At 54.0% G+C, this 14987-nt stretch overlaps 1 protein-coding gene across 4 annotated transcripts in view; it reads right to left on the bottom strand.

Annotated features, from left to right (window-relative positions):
- The window catches only part of ASAP2 (ArfGAP with SH3 domain, ankyrin repeat and PH domain 2), a 148608-nt gene that overhangs the window by 2550 nt on the left and 131071 nt on the right, over positions 1 to 14987 (bottom strand). For 2 of the 4 annotated variants that reach the window (XM_074341632.1, XM_074341631.1), the window contains exons 21-27: positions 14312 to 14425; positions 12011 to 12263; positions 9471 to 9605; positions 7833 to 7992; positions 2544 to 2593; positions 2079 to 2170; positions 1527 to 1649 (exon numbers count right to left, since the gene is read on the bottom strand). In XM_074341632.1, the coding sequence (XP_074197733.1) occupies positions 1527 to 1649; positions 2079 to 2170; positions 2544 to 2593; positions 7833 to 7992; positions 9471 to 9605; positions 12011 to 12263; positions 14312 to 14425 (927 nt within the window). The remainder of the gene's footprint in view (positions 1 to 1526; positions 1650 to 2078; positions 2171 to 2543; positions 2594 to 7832; positions 7993 to 9470; positions 9606 to 12010; positions 12264 to 14311; positions 14426 to 14987) is intronic. The other 2 variants (XM_074341634.1, XM_074341633.1) reach the window with 1 other exon arrangement.

The raw sequence follows: 14987 nt of genomic DNA, 5'->3' as shown, positions 1-14987 counted from the left end.
TGGTAAGAATCTTTTCTGGAAAGAATTATTTGGGTAAAACATCTAAACTGTCTTCCTCTTTTCTTTCACTCATGTACCAAACACTGTGACCTACGTATTAGAGGGGGGTCAGTGTGGGGACAGGGCACCTACCACAGTCCTGGCGGTCTTGAAGGGCAGACAAGACAGGAGCTGACCACTGCCCCACCCTACTTTTTTTTTTTAATGAAGAAACTGAGTGTCAGAAGTTTGTAAGCTGCAAAGTCACTTAGTGACAAACATGATTTGGCCCTATTTAAATGCAGTCAAGCATTTATGGAAGATTTCAATAAATCTATTTCCTTTGTGCTGGGTAAATTATAAAAGCTACACATCAATCTGATCTCAGTGTCAATTAAGTAGGCAAATAAAAAGCTAAAAGAAAATCACCACAACTTAAATAGTGTTTTTGTGTGTGTGGGGAGGAGAACCCTTAAGATTACAGGCAGTATTTCCTTTCTTCTTTATAGCTTTCTGTATTTTTCAGTTTTTGAAATGAACGTGTATTTTCCAGATGGCTAAACCTGTGGTCAGGCTGGAGGCCATCCTTGGGTGGATCACACACGAGTGTGAAGCCAGACCTGCCTCAGGTCTCAGGGGTTTGCGGGCAGCAGGCAGGGAGGGCGGGAGTCAGGCAGGGGCTGGAACCGGGCCGTGTGCTGCCTGCAGCACTGATGGTGCTGGAAGGAGCAAGGCTGACGGAGGAAGGAACTCTGCACCGACAGACACCTGAATCCCTCAAGTGGGGAGAGGCAACAGGAAGACCCTGAATCCAGAGGCTTCGGTGCCAGGCCGAGTTTGTTCACAAAAGCCCTGCAGGCGACAGTTCCCACAGGCAGGACCTCTGCTAGGGGTACTGGCCAACACTCCTCACATTCAATGCGGAGCTGTTTCTAACAGCCCTGTCTGCGTCCTGCTGACAACCGGGAACCATCTGCTACCTCAGCTCCACCCCCAGAGCTGGGTCATCAGCATCCCCCATGTGGCAGACACTGCCGGAGGCACACGCGTGGGAGCTGCTGAATCATCGCCCCACCTGATAACGGCCGCCTCTCACCCGGGCCTCCGGGTCATCGCTACAACAGGCCATGACCTCCCTTTCTTGGGCGAGGCGGTAAGGCTTAGCCATGTCAGCAACTCGCCAAGGCCACCCAGCCTGACCTTGGGCGGGTCTGGGCTCTCGGGGTCACCAGGGGAGGTGCCACGGCATGTCTCAGGACCAAGCCTGACATCCAGCGACTGCCCCCAGGTCAGCTCTTTCCACCCGCCTCACTCCTCCAGACCGGCCCACGCCGGAGGACAGTGCCACCGAGAAACTCCAGGCTTCACTGCAAACCTTCACGTGCGCTCCGGAAACTGCAGCCTATGTGGTCTGCCCACCCTGGTGGGGATCCCACTGGGGGATCAGTCAGGCCCACTCAGAAGTGGGGGTGCACGGAAAGGACGCCTGAGGCCCGTCCGGGCAGAGCGGGCTGGATCTGGGCATAGACCTCCAAGCCCCGACTCACCCACCACTCCTGGTCCTCCTCCCCATCCACGATGATCACATCCCCCTCGGAGAACGTCAGCTCGTCCGGATTGTCGGCCACGCAGTTGTAGAGGGCTTTGACCCGCTTTGGCTTCAGCTTGGTCTGCGTCAAGAGAAGAGGGGTCAGACCTTAGTGTGCGGGGAGGCGCCTGCTCCCGGGGAGAGAACTGACTGGTACTGAGGGCCTGCCTGCAGGCCGGGGAGCCCACAGGTGTCCAGGGGCGGTTCGGTGTGGCGCAGGGGCAGGGGGACTTCAGGAGGAGGCCAGTCGAGTGAGGAGAGCTGGGAATGAGGCGGCCCAGTGCCTGGCGTGCACATGGGGTCTGTCCTGGAGCGTGGAGGGCCCGGTCCAGCGGCTGGTGAGCTCTAGGTTGCATCCTCCCGGATCCAAAGGACCAGGCACCCAGGAAGACGCGCCCCCCAACCCCGATCCAGGGTAAGAGGGCAAGACTGCTTCCCTGAGCCCTCAGAGAATAACCCACACACTCCTGGCCAGAGCAGAGAGGCACAAAGAAGGGGCTCGTCCACTTACAGTCTGTGACTTCCTGGGCATGGGCGCTGGGGGCTGCATGACCACGGCGTTGGACAGAGGACCCAGAGCTTCTGTTCCAGAGAGATCCGCGGCTTGAGGGCCAAAAGGCAAGTTTCCTGAGATTTTCTAATTGTTGAGGGAAAAGTCCCTCGAAGACCAAAGACCCTTGTCCCTGCCTGTAACCTCTGCAGAGCGGGCAGGCCGGCGGTGTCACAGCGGAAGGGGGGTGCTGCCCCCTCCAGGTCCCGCCGGGGTCCCCCGCCCGTCCCCTATCGTGGCAGAAGGGGACGGGAGCGAGGGAAGGGTGCAGAGCAGCCCGGGGGCAGGGGCGTGAGAGGCTGTGTGCAGGGCGGGTGGCTGCTGATGCAGGACAGCTGGGCCTGATGTGGGGCTGGCCCCACCTGGAAACACCCCCACCCCATCCCCACGGCCCAAGCAGAGATTAGCCCCCTTTCACATAATTACCAGGTCCTCTCGGCTGGCCTTTGTTGCTCAGTGGGGTTGACTTGTCAGGCCTGCAAAGAGGAAAACAGATTTACTGGTACCTGAGGCCTGAAAGGCACGTTACCGCCCCACCTCCCTCCCTTTTTCTGAAGGAGTTGTCTATGTTCAAGTTGAAAACAGGTGGGCTGATTTTATCAACTGTCATTCAACTATCTCCATTTTTGGAAAAAGGAAGAATGAGAGGCTCAGAGGACAGTTCTAGATCCAAGGTTCTCGATTCCAAAACCAGGATCGTCCCAAAGCTCTCCTGTCCCATGTGGGCCTGCTGCCAATGACCTGGGTCTGGGGCTGGAACCTGGGCACCAACCGGGTCAGTCCCCTCCCAGCGGGGACTTGGTCTCTTCCTGCATCAGGGCGGGGCTTCTCAGACCCAGGGCCCCGGGGGCTCTACTAGGACCCATCCAGGCACCGCTGGCCGGCGTCATCCATACTTCTGGACTCTGTGACCCTGGTGCCTGTAACAGACGTGACTCAGCGTAGCTCAGGCCCCGCTATGAGCCCTCGGACCCGACACGTCCCAAGGCCGCAGACATATGGAAGGGAACCAGCTCCCAGGGCTGGCAGACAGGGGTCTATGAACTCTGACTTGCCAGGTGGGTCTGGATGAACTGGTTTCTGTGAGTCACCATTTTCATCTGCAAAAGGTGTGACACTAGCCCTGCCAACTCTCAGAATAAGGACAAGTGACAGAGTAACTGTGATGAGCTGAGAAAGGACCCCTATCTCCAGTTCTCTGCACGGAGCCAGGCAATCAGGGCTTGACACGGGACGGGAAGGGGCTGGAGGGCAGAAGAGGCGGATAGGGGACCAGTGAGGGATGAAAGGCCCTTCTGTTGCAGGCCCGCTCTGTCTGATGCTTCCTTCTTTGCCCAAAGGAGCCCTGCCTAGGCCGTGGTGCTGCAGCCACAGAATGGAGATGGAAACAACACTACTTTTGCTCATGTTTTCAAGGAACTAAAAAAGGCAAAACAAGCGAAGGCCCCACCAGTCTGACCTGTCCCACCATTTGCTTTCCATCAACATCAAGACAGAAATCATGCTGAGCCTGCGGATCCTTTGTCATCTCCCCAACTACAAAATGCCCACAGGGAAGGCTTGACCCTTGAGACAATGGTCAGCAAGCCTTTTCTGTAGATGGCCAGAGAATAAGTGTTTTAGGGTTTGTGGGTTACAAGGTCCCTGTCACGACTATTCAATGCTGCCACCACAGCACGGGAGCAGCCACAGATGATGCGGGACACACTGTGTGGCTACAGACCCTAACTTTTGTTTATGGGCACCGAAATCGGAATTTCATATAATGTTCATGTGTCATAATACATTCTTCTTTTAGTTTTTTTCAACCATTGAAAAAACAGCTAAGCCCGTGGGCCACACATGAACTGGCAGCGCGCTGGACCGAGGCACTGTGGCCTGGCCTCGGGCATAGCTTGCCGCCTCCTGCTCTAAGTCCAGATTCACACCCAGGATGAACTGAGGAGGTAAGTGCTCCCTTTGGAAAGAGGACACTCTAGTGCAAGTCCTTTAAGAACAGAACCACTGGGCAGTGGCGACGTGACTCCACCCACCCCAACGTACTTGGGGTGCCCTAGCATCACCCCTCCCCACCTTTCCTTTCCGTCAGATGACATGAGAGAAAGTGAGCCCATGAAACAGGGAAGCAAGTACAACTGTGCCAGAGCCCCGCGAGGACACGCCCGAGAACCAGGGAAGCAGCGAGCGGCCTCAGAGCAACTGGACAGAACGTGCCCGAGTCCTTGCCTGTGCAGCCGCCCCTGGGGACCTCAGGGCCCCGAGACCGTGGCTGTGGTCAGGTTCTCATCTAGAACTTCCACACAGGATTTGGTCTCTTAAAGAACAGCAGCTTGGAAAGAGCAAATCTGAGGGTGCTCCAAGGGAAGAGAGAAGAAAGTTGAAGCAGGGCGCGGTGCAAACACAGGCGCTCAGGGCAGCGGGACCTGCGGCGTGTAGCGCGGACCTGAGAGCGCGCTCCTCACGGCCTGGGAGGTTTCACCGCGCCGTGAGCACAGGAGGGCAAGGACTTGAACGCTATGCTTCAGAGCGGGATCTTGCAAAGCAGCACTTAGAACAGTTCTGAGAGCCTCCTGGTTAAAAACAGCAGCTGAAATACATTTACTTCCACTTTCTCCCAAGCAAAAGGATTAAAAATAATTTAAGCTGCACCGAACAAAGAGAACTAAGAGGAAACAAAAATCTGGAAGCTGAGAACGGGGGGGGGGGGGGGGGGGCGCAAATCCTAACCCTCCTCGTTCATCTGAAGGAGCCCCCACGGCAGCAAGGAAGGCCCTGAAGGATCCCCGCTGGTGCCTTCAAGCCCCCAAGCTCATAAGCCTCTGGGAGTGGGAGGGAGGGAGGGAAGGGCTTAAACGCAAGGATTGGCCAGAATCTGCCGAGGGAGTACTGGGTCCCTGGATTCCCGCCCCAACTCTGAGTAGCCTAGCACCTCCCACTCTCAACCCCACTGAAGACCAGGAGCCTCCATCTTCAGAGAGGGCAGCACAGAGGGCGTCTGGACAGAGGGCGTCTGGACAGAGGGATGCCAGGGGCGGGAGCATCTTTTAAAAACCTGAGGGACTAAGTAAAAGCTTATCTTTATTTCTGTATTCAACTCCCATAAACTCTGCTCCCTTCAGGCCAGAGAGTAGAAGGCTGTTCTCGCAGGAACCTGAGGTGTGAAAGAAAAAGGCCCCAAATGAGGGTCCCCTAACAAAAAGGCCAGTGAGGGCCCCACATGCTGAGACCCACACCGGCAGCTCTGTGCATAAGGGTGCAGACTGTCACTCAGTCTAATGCCTCAGCTCAAGTAGCAACTCAGGGGCAGGAAACACATTTACAGGGAAAAGCCTCTAATGTAACAGAAGTCAAAACAAAGAGAAAAGAATGTGGAAGAAACAAATTCCGCAGAGAAACAAAAGCTAAAATAAACATTCCCCCATCATTAATAGTCTGAGAAGAAAGTTAATAAGTCCAGGAAACAAATAGTGTATTAACTTAAACAATATATGATAGTGGAAACAAAAAAGTCAATAAAACAACTGGAAGATAAAGTTGAGAAAAATCTCCCAGAACCTAGATTGTAAAAGCAAGCAAACAAGGCAGAAATGGAAACTAGAAGGTGGACAAGAGCTGGCCCCTCCACAGCGCAGAGCTGCACTCCCAGCCCCCGCCTCTAGATGGGGCCATGGGACTGGCTCTGGCTAAAGGAGCCTGCGCATCACTCAGGCCTCGGAGGTTAGCAAGCCTTCAGAGTTTCTCTCTCCCTAGGGAAGTAACTCCGGGCCTCCAGGGGATAAAGATGGGGGAGTCAGAAGATGAAGGGGTCTGGGCCTCTGACTCACCTCTTGGGATTGCTGTACAAGCAAAAATACGGACAATTTCATGTGGGCAAGAAGTCAACTCCATACGTTAAATCACTGAGATCTGGGGGAGCCTGTGAGAGCAGTTAACTTACTCTAATAAAGAGAAAAGAGGACACGTAGAGGAAAGGCCGAGATCTGACATCTGAATAATAATATTAAAAGTGAGGACAGAAAAAAAAAAACTAAAATAAAACAGATGTTAACTCATTTTTAAAAAATCAATGAAATTTCTCAGAACTGCAGGATGTAGTTTATATCCTGAAAGGCTCCCATTATCTGCTTGATGGTGGGGATGGAAAAAGATCCCTCTGGGGAGTCAGAGCCTGAGCAGGGGCAGGAGGCGTCCATGAGGGGAAGCCTGCAGGGGAGAGGAGGCTTCCGCACAAAGGGGGAGGAGGAGATGGGAAATTTGGTAATTCATAAGCGTGGGATCAAGTAAGTAAACTTGGGGGCCAGATTTCTCACCATTGAAAAGGGAGTAACAAATACAGAAAGGGAGGACATTAGAATGAACCTTGTAGTTCTTTTAAAACACTCCCCAAACTCTTTACTGAGAGCTGGAATCTATGACCACCCTGTGCCACTCCACTGCCCCCAATCCGAACAGAGTCTGGGCTCTGCCACCGTTGACCAGTAACATTAAAATGGAAGTGATGTCCTGCCAGGTTCCAGGACACGTTCTTGGGCACAGCCACCAGGATGTGAGGAAGCCCTCCCTGCATGGAGAGACCGTTACATGTAAGTATCCAGGCAGCAGCCCCAGCTGGGGTCCCAGCTGACAGCCAGCACCAAGCAGTAGACGTGCGGACCAGAGACACCTCATGACACTGCCTGCCTTCAGCTGATGAGGCACTTTGTGTCGACCCATCCCTAGCCCGTGTGTCTTTTCAGCTAGAGGCCCGGATGTTGTAGCGTGAAGACAAGCTATCCCCGCTCCCCACCCTCCGTGCGGATCCAAACTGCTGAGACTGTCCCTGAGCATAACAAAATGGTTATGTCTTGTGTCAGTAAATTTTGGTGTGTTTGTTATTAGAACTGAAATTGGAGACAGTGTGAACGCATGGATTTCAATATAGATAGAAATACAGAGATAAATGTATTTATATATATATATACACACATGGATATACACGTATATATGCGTGTGTGTGTGTGTGTCACTAGTTCTGACCACTCAGAGGGCCTGCCTGGGACCAGTGACACTGCAATAGCAATGAAGACACTAAGCACCCAGATCCTGGCTTCTAAATATCCTTTCCACTAAAAGGAACCATTTTTCCACCACAGGGGTCCATAGCCCGACATCCATGACTGGATCCCCTTGCAGTAAAAGACATTATTTGGACAAGTGGCAAAGCTTGAATGCAGTCTGAGTTTTGGAAAGTAGTGTCCATGTTAATTTCCTGATTTTGGTTGTACTGTGTTTCTGGAGGAGAACGTACTTGTTTGTAGGAAATACATGCCCCACACTGTAGAGGGTCCTCATATTCAAAAGAACCCTGTGAGTGAGCAACAAACAAGACCTACAGGCCTCGTGTCTTGAGGACTTTAACTCCCCAAATCGAAGTGTCTGTACTAAACAGAAATCTAAATTCATCACGTGGCTGTAAGACACACATTGCTATGAAGTATTTACAGTTTAAACATTCTTGATAAATGATTTTTAAGACACCTGAAGCCTGATGAATTAGTTATGTAACACTTGACCTCAAGCCTCACAGTAGTAGAAACACTGGCGATTTCAAACATTCAGAGAAACCTCAGCAGGTGAAGCGAAGGGGCTGCGGCCACTTGGAAGCTCCCTGAACGCAAGCAGCAAGGATGGCTGACTTGGCCAGGCCCCGAGAGGACATAGAGGAGAGGCGGTTACCCGGGGGCCGGCCTCTTCTGAGGGAGGCGGCTGGGCGGCAGGGGCGGCGGGGCTTTGCCGGGTGGGAGCCCGGGCTGGGCCGGCTTGCTCTGCTGGCTCAGGGCCTCCAGCACGCTGGGCGTCTTGGCTACCGGAGGGGGTGGCGTGGGAGCCAGGGGATCTGAGGAGAGAGAAAAGGAGAGAGAAACACAGGGTCAGCCCCAGGCGTCCCATTCCCAGCCTTCTCACCGGAGGCTCTTCCGACAAAGGCTTCCTTTTTCCTTTTGCTATTTCCTAAGGAAAAAAACCTACTTTCATGGAAGATTTTTCAGAAAACAGTATGGGCAGGAAGGCCTTCCGAGCCTCAAGTTAGGATTAAAATGCTTTTATGAGCTTGTGAGAATTTTCTCAGCTGGCATCCCTTGTGGGGAGGTGAACCGGTTTTCTGCTCTCCCGGAGACCTGCAGGAGCCCCGGGCCAGGTCTGCTGCCCATCCTGTCCCTGGGCGCCCCACATCCCGGCTGCCAACGGGTCAATAACTCTGTAAAGGCTCCCAACTCGTGAGAGTGAAAAGTTTCTTATTCTCTACATTTTACAGGTGAGGAGGCTGAGGCTTCACCAAGGGCGCAGAGCTGGTAAGACACCGAGCTGGGCCTCAAGCCCACGCATCCTTCCTCTGCTCTCCCCGAGAAGCATCAGTGCGCTCCCGGAGTGTCCAGCATTAGTATCTCGTGGTCCGTGTTGAGCGGCAGCCTGCCTCAGGCTCTGGACTGGATGTGGACACCTAGGGCGAGCAGCCCCCCTCTCCTGGGACAGCACTGGCTGACCAAGGCGGGGTCCAGTTTAGTCTCTTTTTTCATCCTTGTTTCCTTTTTCTATTTTAGAGAAAAAGTCAAAAGGCACTCTTGCTTGCAGATCTACAGCCCCAGGGAGGCCAGACTGAGAGGCAGGAAAGTGGGCTTCTGAGACCTGCCAGGTGCCCCCCTGCCGTCTGACTTGGGTGTGCCTGAGCTGATGCCCCCTCTGGAAAACCCTCCCAGACACAGCTTCCTGCTCTGCCGCCAGCGCACTTACTGTGGCTAGGGCTGGCTTCTTTCACCTCAGCTTAGGTCGAGGAAGCCAGGGAAAGCCCAGGGAAACCCTCAGTGCCCTCCACGCAACCCCAGAGATGCTGGAGCCCCTCCCTCCTACGGCCGATGCGGAGCAGGAAGGAGACGCAGCACCCAGGGCTCACCCTCTGGTCCAGCCGACACCCCTGCTCGGCCGCTGGAATGAAGCCCCTCCCCCGACCCTCCCCTGGGTGCTGGGACACTCACCCACATACAGACGCTGAAGGGGGACACCAACCAGACTACAATCCACAGGAGGGTGCCCAAATACTGAGAACCACCGAACAGCCAAAGGAAAGGAAGCCCCAGACAATGTGTGAAAGAAATGTTGCTGAAGTGCTTGGAAGACAGAGGGCGAGAGTGAGCAGGCCCCCTGGTGGGTGCGGCACAGACAGGAGTTTGTGGCTGGGGAGGAGGCGGCGGCCACAGGCCTCCAAGTGGCGCTGGGCACCTGGCCCGAGGCTCTCTCCCATGTGGCTGCCAGAAGACCCCCCAGCCATCCAATCTACAAAGCCCAATGGCAAGAAAGGAAAAAGGAAAAAAAACGTACTGGTAGATGTCACGCGGAGAGGGGGCAGCGGTGGATGGACAGCTGGCGGATCTGACGAAGATCGCTGCCTGCTTACACCGTCCACACTTACAGAGTTTGTCTTCCACAGGGCGTTAGCTGAGGAGGCTGGCTGAACTGCACACGCACGCACACAAAGGCATGCACACATGCACGCGCACAGAACAAAAAACAGAAACAGAACACTGCATTATTGATCCTCTCCCCTGTAAAATGGTACACATGACCCTTCTACAATAGCAGTAAGACCACAAACAGAACACTGATTTTTAAAATTTTTGTTTCTGGTATCTGCAAGACAGATACCTATACACACTGAACCAATGATGTTTGGGAGAATTCCCAGCTGGTTTTCTGAATCTTACAGATTTTCTTTCTCAAAAATACCACTTGAAGAGGGAAATGATAACCACAGTGACCCTCCTGAGCGCTGCTCTCAGGAATGGGACATCTGCCTGTCTCTATCCATTTCCAGTCCTCCCCACAGGGCCACCACCCTGCACAGGGGCGCGCCCGTCCTCAGACAGAGCACGTGGAGAGAAGGGTGCAAATCAAAGACGTCAGGTGAAGGGCTCTCTCTCCACCTCCTGCAGAAATGTTTCTGGCTGGAAGTCGATTCAGGGGACAAACCGGGGAGACGGCACAGCCCTGGTCACATCCCTCCTCTGCCCCCAGGCCCCAAGCTCCTCCTCAGTGAGCAGCCTCTGCTCAGGGCACAGGGGTGACCCAGTCTGAGGCTATGATGGCCTACCCAGCGGGATGGGCCTGGAGATGACTGCACAGGGCAGGTCTGGGGTCGGAGGGAGCCTTCGCACATCTGCCACGGACTAGGTCCTCCCCGGCGCAGGGCCGGACAACATCGGTGCCGTTCTAGTTACTGGGTGGAGATTCCACGTGGACCGAGCGTGGACCAGATGGAGAACAAGGAGCTCTGTGGGGCCGTGGCAGGGATGAAGTGCAATTCCCATCACCAGAGGAAGAAACGGAGCTAACCGTGGGAGCGGCAGAAGGAAACGGGAAGAAAAAAGCCAACACCCTCTCATTCTAAGACTTTAGGAAAGCAAGAAATAAAGGTGAACAGTTTTCCTTCCTTTCATATGACCCAACAGAGCAAAATAAATCTCTCCTCACAAGGTACACAGTCACTAAGGGTAGGGATGACCTAATCATTTAGCTCCAGCCGTACAAGAATAACTCACGCCCTGGGGATGCGGGAGGCCGGCAGGAGGCAGCAGAGATGTGCTGCCCTCATCCGCCTGGGCCCTCCTAGCTGTGGGGCTCATCCCCTCCACCACCCGTGCTCAGGGCCCTCCCTTCAAGCCCGGGCTGCGGAGGCGATGGGCTCTGCGGGGAGGTGAGCGGGTTGGCTTCCACAGCCTGCAGCGCAGGTTTTGTCCTAAAGGGTGTGGTTCTGTGACCCTGACAACAGGCTCCCGGCCTTCTCTGGGCCTCCCTGAGTGCCAGGGGCAGAGCTGTGTGGAAGGGTCTGCAATGTGCCCAGGGCCGCAGCGGGAGGCGGGGCACAGCCATGCCGCACTGTAAGCATGGACCCCATGTGGGGGCAGATGTGCTCACCACGCAGCCCGGCCTGCAGCACTCACCACCGCTCCCCCATAGAGACCAGCCAGGGCACAGTGCAACTTGGGACGGACCTGGGGGCCTGCCAGCCGCCTGCAGAAGCCGCGGGACCCGGGCAGCATGTCCTGCGGAAGCTCCTGCCCCGCTTCCACGGGAAGCCCCTGGAGGCCCCTGACCTTGACTGGCAGCGCTGGCCCAGAGCTGGCCTGGCTACTTGCTTGACCTGCCTTTAAGTTACATAATGACCAGTGGGCCTTCAGTGCTTGGCAAATTACCTAACTCTGGGGGACTCCAGCTTCCATTCTTAGAAAGAGCATCTGTTGAGTGACACTCGCTGCGCCGTGACAGATTGGCTGCGGCAGGCTCCGGCGAGGCGCGGGCAGGGCTCAGGGCGTGCCTGTGTTTTCACACCCAGCCTGAGCACAGGTCACCCAAATCAGCATCTCTCTACCCTTCACTTCATGGGGATCACAGAGAGAAGAGATGACAGCAGCTGTGACAAGCGGCCGAGTGCGGACAAGAGAGAGGTAAAAGGGGCAGAATGAAGGCGAAGCAAGGCGTGAGGGGTGAACAGCACAGCAAAGAGAAAGGACCAGGAAGAAGGTCAGAGGAAAACGTCCGGGGCCAGAGGCCGGAGCTGACCCACCCATCTCAGCCCTCGCGGAGTCCCTGAGCCCCTGAATCACAGATGCCACACCCTTGCCCTGAACAAGAATGAAGTCAAGACACTCTACCTCCATCCTAAGACTGATGGAGTTCATTTAGGAAACAAACAGCAGAAGTACCAAAGACCCCAAATGAAAAACAAACAAACAAACAAATCCACTCTGATGCCGGCCCAAATGTCAGCTAGTTGGGGGCAAAGTGATTACAAACTCCCCAAAGCAAAACCCCAATGCGCTGCTGGACACTGGGGCTGGGGGGGGGTCCAAACAGCTCAGTACCTTTGGCAACGTTCCGCGGGGGGAGCGGGGGGGCGCTGGCGGTGCCAGGGGCTGCAGGCTGGGTGGGCGGTGGGCTGCCACTCAGGATGGCTCCATATGTCTCATTCTGCAAGATGCTGGGCACGAAGCTCCTCTGTTTGTCCTTGGCCAGGCTGGCGGCGTCTCTGGCCAGGGACGCGGCGTTGGACTGCAGCTGGGTGGAGCCCAGCTGGTAGAAGCTGACTGGCCGGTCTTCCCGCCGACTGGGACTGGGCTGTGGAGGGGTGGTGGGCAAAGCTGCATGAGATGCAGACACGCTGACCTCTTGTCACAGCATTCAAGCTACCAGTGACGCCCTCAGGTGTGCCATCTCTACCTGGGCATGTTGCCTTTTACTGTCGCACAACCCAAAGCTCCCTCTGATTGTGTCTTTTGATGGAAGCACAGACACTCAAAAAAGCCATGACTTACACACATTTACAATTCTCCATTCTGTGAAGAATTTAAAATATAATCTAGTTCATTTTTACCGTCAGTTATCTCAACCTAGCTCTATATTTCCCCTTTTATAAGCTTTCTCAGAGGACTAAACAGCGCAGCTGCTCTGAGCACCCAGCTGCAACGGACCCCCAACAGCCATAAGCCTAATTCAGGGGCGATCACAGTCGTCTTCCCATAGGCACTGGAACTCCTACGATTCCTCTAACTTCAGGGTCAGCGAACCATGGCCTGTTTCTAGAAATAATGTTTTATTAGAAAGCAGCCTGGGTCACTTATGTACTGTCTACAGCTGCTTTCAGGACACCCTGGCAAAGCCAAGGAGCTGCAACAAAGACTAGGATATTTTAGGCCCACAAGCCTGAAGCGTTTATTTAACCTAAAAGTGTTTATTTACTCGGCTTTTCAAGTTTGCTGACCCTGGCTCCACTGGAAGGTCACGTGTATGGAGTCATGACGTGGGTGAATTAGACTGAACTCTATTTCAAATGTCAGCTTCATTGTAACAGCTGTGATCTTGAGCAAATTACTTAACTTTGCTGATCTGACTTCTCATCTGTTAAATGGGTATAGCTTTAACTGCCAGCACAGAGCCCAGAGTTGAGCAGGTAGCAGTGTCAGCTGTCACACCCGCCTCCCCTCATGGGACCACCGAACCGTCAAGGCTCCGGCCAGCCCAGCGCAGAGCGCAACGGCTAGCGGTGCCTCGGACGCAGTTCAAACTCCGACAAAGCCCATGGCGGTGTGAACTGACCGTACCTCTGCTCCCTACTGGAGGTGGGGGATGAGTCTGCACTCCCCACCGGGCTCTCACTGGGACCACTGCCCCCAGACACGGGAGTGTGGTGTGTGCTTAACGAAGAGGCACTCATCTGGCAGCAAATGTTTCAGAGGTATTTCAAACCGTCTCCTTTTTTAAAGGCAGGTCTAAATACAAAATTAGCTCTGCTCACTTTGATGCCATTTTATAGCTAACTCTGTGAAGAAATTTCTTATTCTAAGAAATAGTAAGTATGGATGTTAACTGCTCCATAAAGCAGGATGGTCCAGTAGGTTTCAGAAATGCCATATATACAGAATCAGACATCCTCCGCACACATCGGAAGATTAAAGTCCTAAAGTGAAAATACAAACACCACACGGCATTCCCACTAATCCGACAGCTGCGAGTTGCCAGGTGTGTGGGCTCTGGGGTCAGTCTGCCCAAGTCTGACTCTAAGCTCTGTGACTTGGGTGAAGGCAGCAACCTTCCAGGCGCACCCACAAGTGCACGAGACAGAGCATCGCGAGAAGAGGCTGGACGAGGAGGCAAGAGATCCAGGTTGGTCTCCAAATACTGGCTTCGCTGTGGCCACGCCAACTCCTCTCTTGAGGCCTGAATGACCCTATCTGATACAGGAACGAGTTGGACCTAGTGGGCTCTAAGGGTCATTCGGTGATTTCAGTGAAAGTTTTAAAGGTCAACTAGTGAACGTGGTATCGCGGCGGAGCCTGGCTCTTTATCAGATCATCCACAGTGAGAGCGCTTCCTCCAAAATCCACTGAGTGATGGCCCTCCTGTATCTCTCCTTCTCATCAGAAGGTGAGCAGCTGCCTATGGTTACATCATTAATGCTCCTTAAAAGTACTGTCTGCAGGGCTGGGAGCCAGGAGGCAGTTGTGCGCTGGGTAAAAACCAAAACCCTACTGCGATCAGTGGAAGCAAAAAGTAAACTGTATTTCCTTTACTACAAAACAGCTTTCTGCCCTAATGACAGGCTCAGGCCCACACTGCTCTGCAGGACACCGATCATAAAACTCTTCTCGGCCACAAGCTGGACCCACCTGCAGCTTCTCATCCACGTCATCATCGCTTTCGTCCAGGTCTTCGTGGAGCAGCCGCCACTCATACTCGACGTGAACGTGGGAATTAAACCTTCCAGATAAGGCCTGGGTCAGCTGAGGACGACAAAAGGCTGTCAGTGATGCTGCTCGTATCCTGGGCCTTGTAAAGCGGATGTCCACCAAGATGGCCAAGAGGCAGCTGGGCGGGCAGAGAACCTGTGCCCCCGTCCAAGGTCGGCTTATTTAATTCGCTGCATGTCAGGTTAAGCACCTACCCTAGTCCACAGATAACCGTGAGACTCAAACCCAGCAGCTCGCATCTAGAGCCTTGTAAGCAGGGAAGCTGCAGCCTGCAGGCCAGGGGTGCTTGCGCTCTAAAGCTTGCAATAACCCCGCCTTTCCTGACCAGCACGAGAGAATTAAGCCCTGAGGAACGTGATGTGAATGACTGTTTTCTCCAGGAAGGCAGACAGCTGGCTCCACTCAAGACGCAGAGGAGAGAAGTTAGTCCATTAAATAAATGGGTGTCTTGGCACACTAGGGGTTAATTTTCTCCAGAGCCAGATGGTCGCTGTGTAGTCTTGGGCAAGTTACTTAGCACTTCTGTAGCTGTCTCCTCATTTGTAAAACGGGGTAAGAATAGGCCCTCCTAATTAATGTCCTAAGGTGATTTTCA

The sequence above is a fragment of the Camelus bactrianus genome, chromosome 15 (genome assembly GCF_048773025.1).
Source record: "Camelus bactrianus isolate YW-2024 breed Bactrian camel chromosome 15, ASM4877302v1, whole genome shotgun sequence".
NCBI classification, from domain to species: Eukaryota; Metazoa; Chordata; class Mammalia; order Artiodactyla; family Camelidae; genus Camelus; species Camelus bactrianus.
Note: the sequence above shows the minus strand (reverse complement) of the source record. Positions and strands in the feature narration are given on the sequence as shown.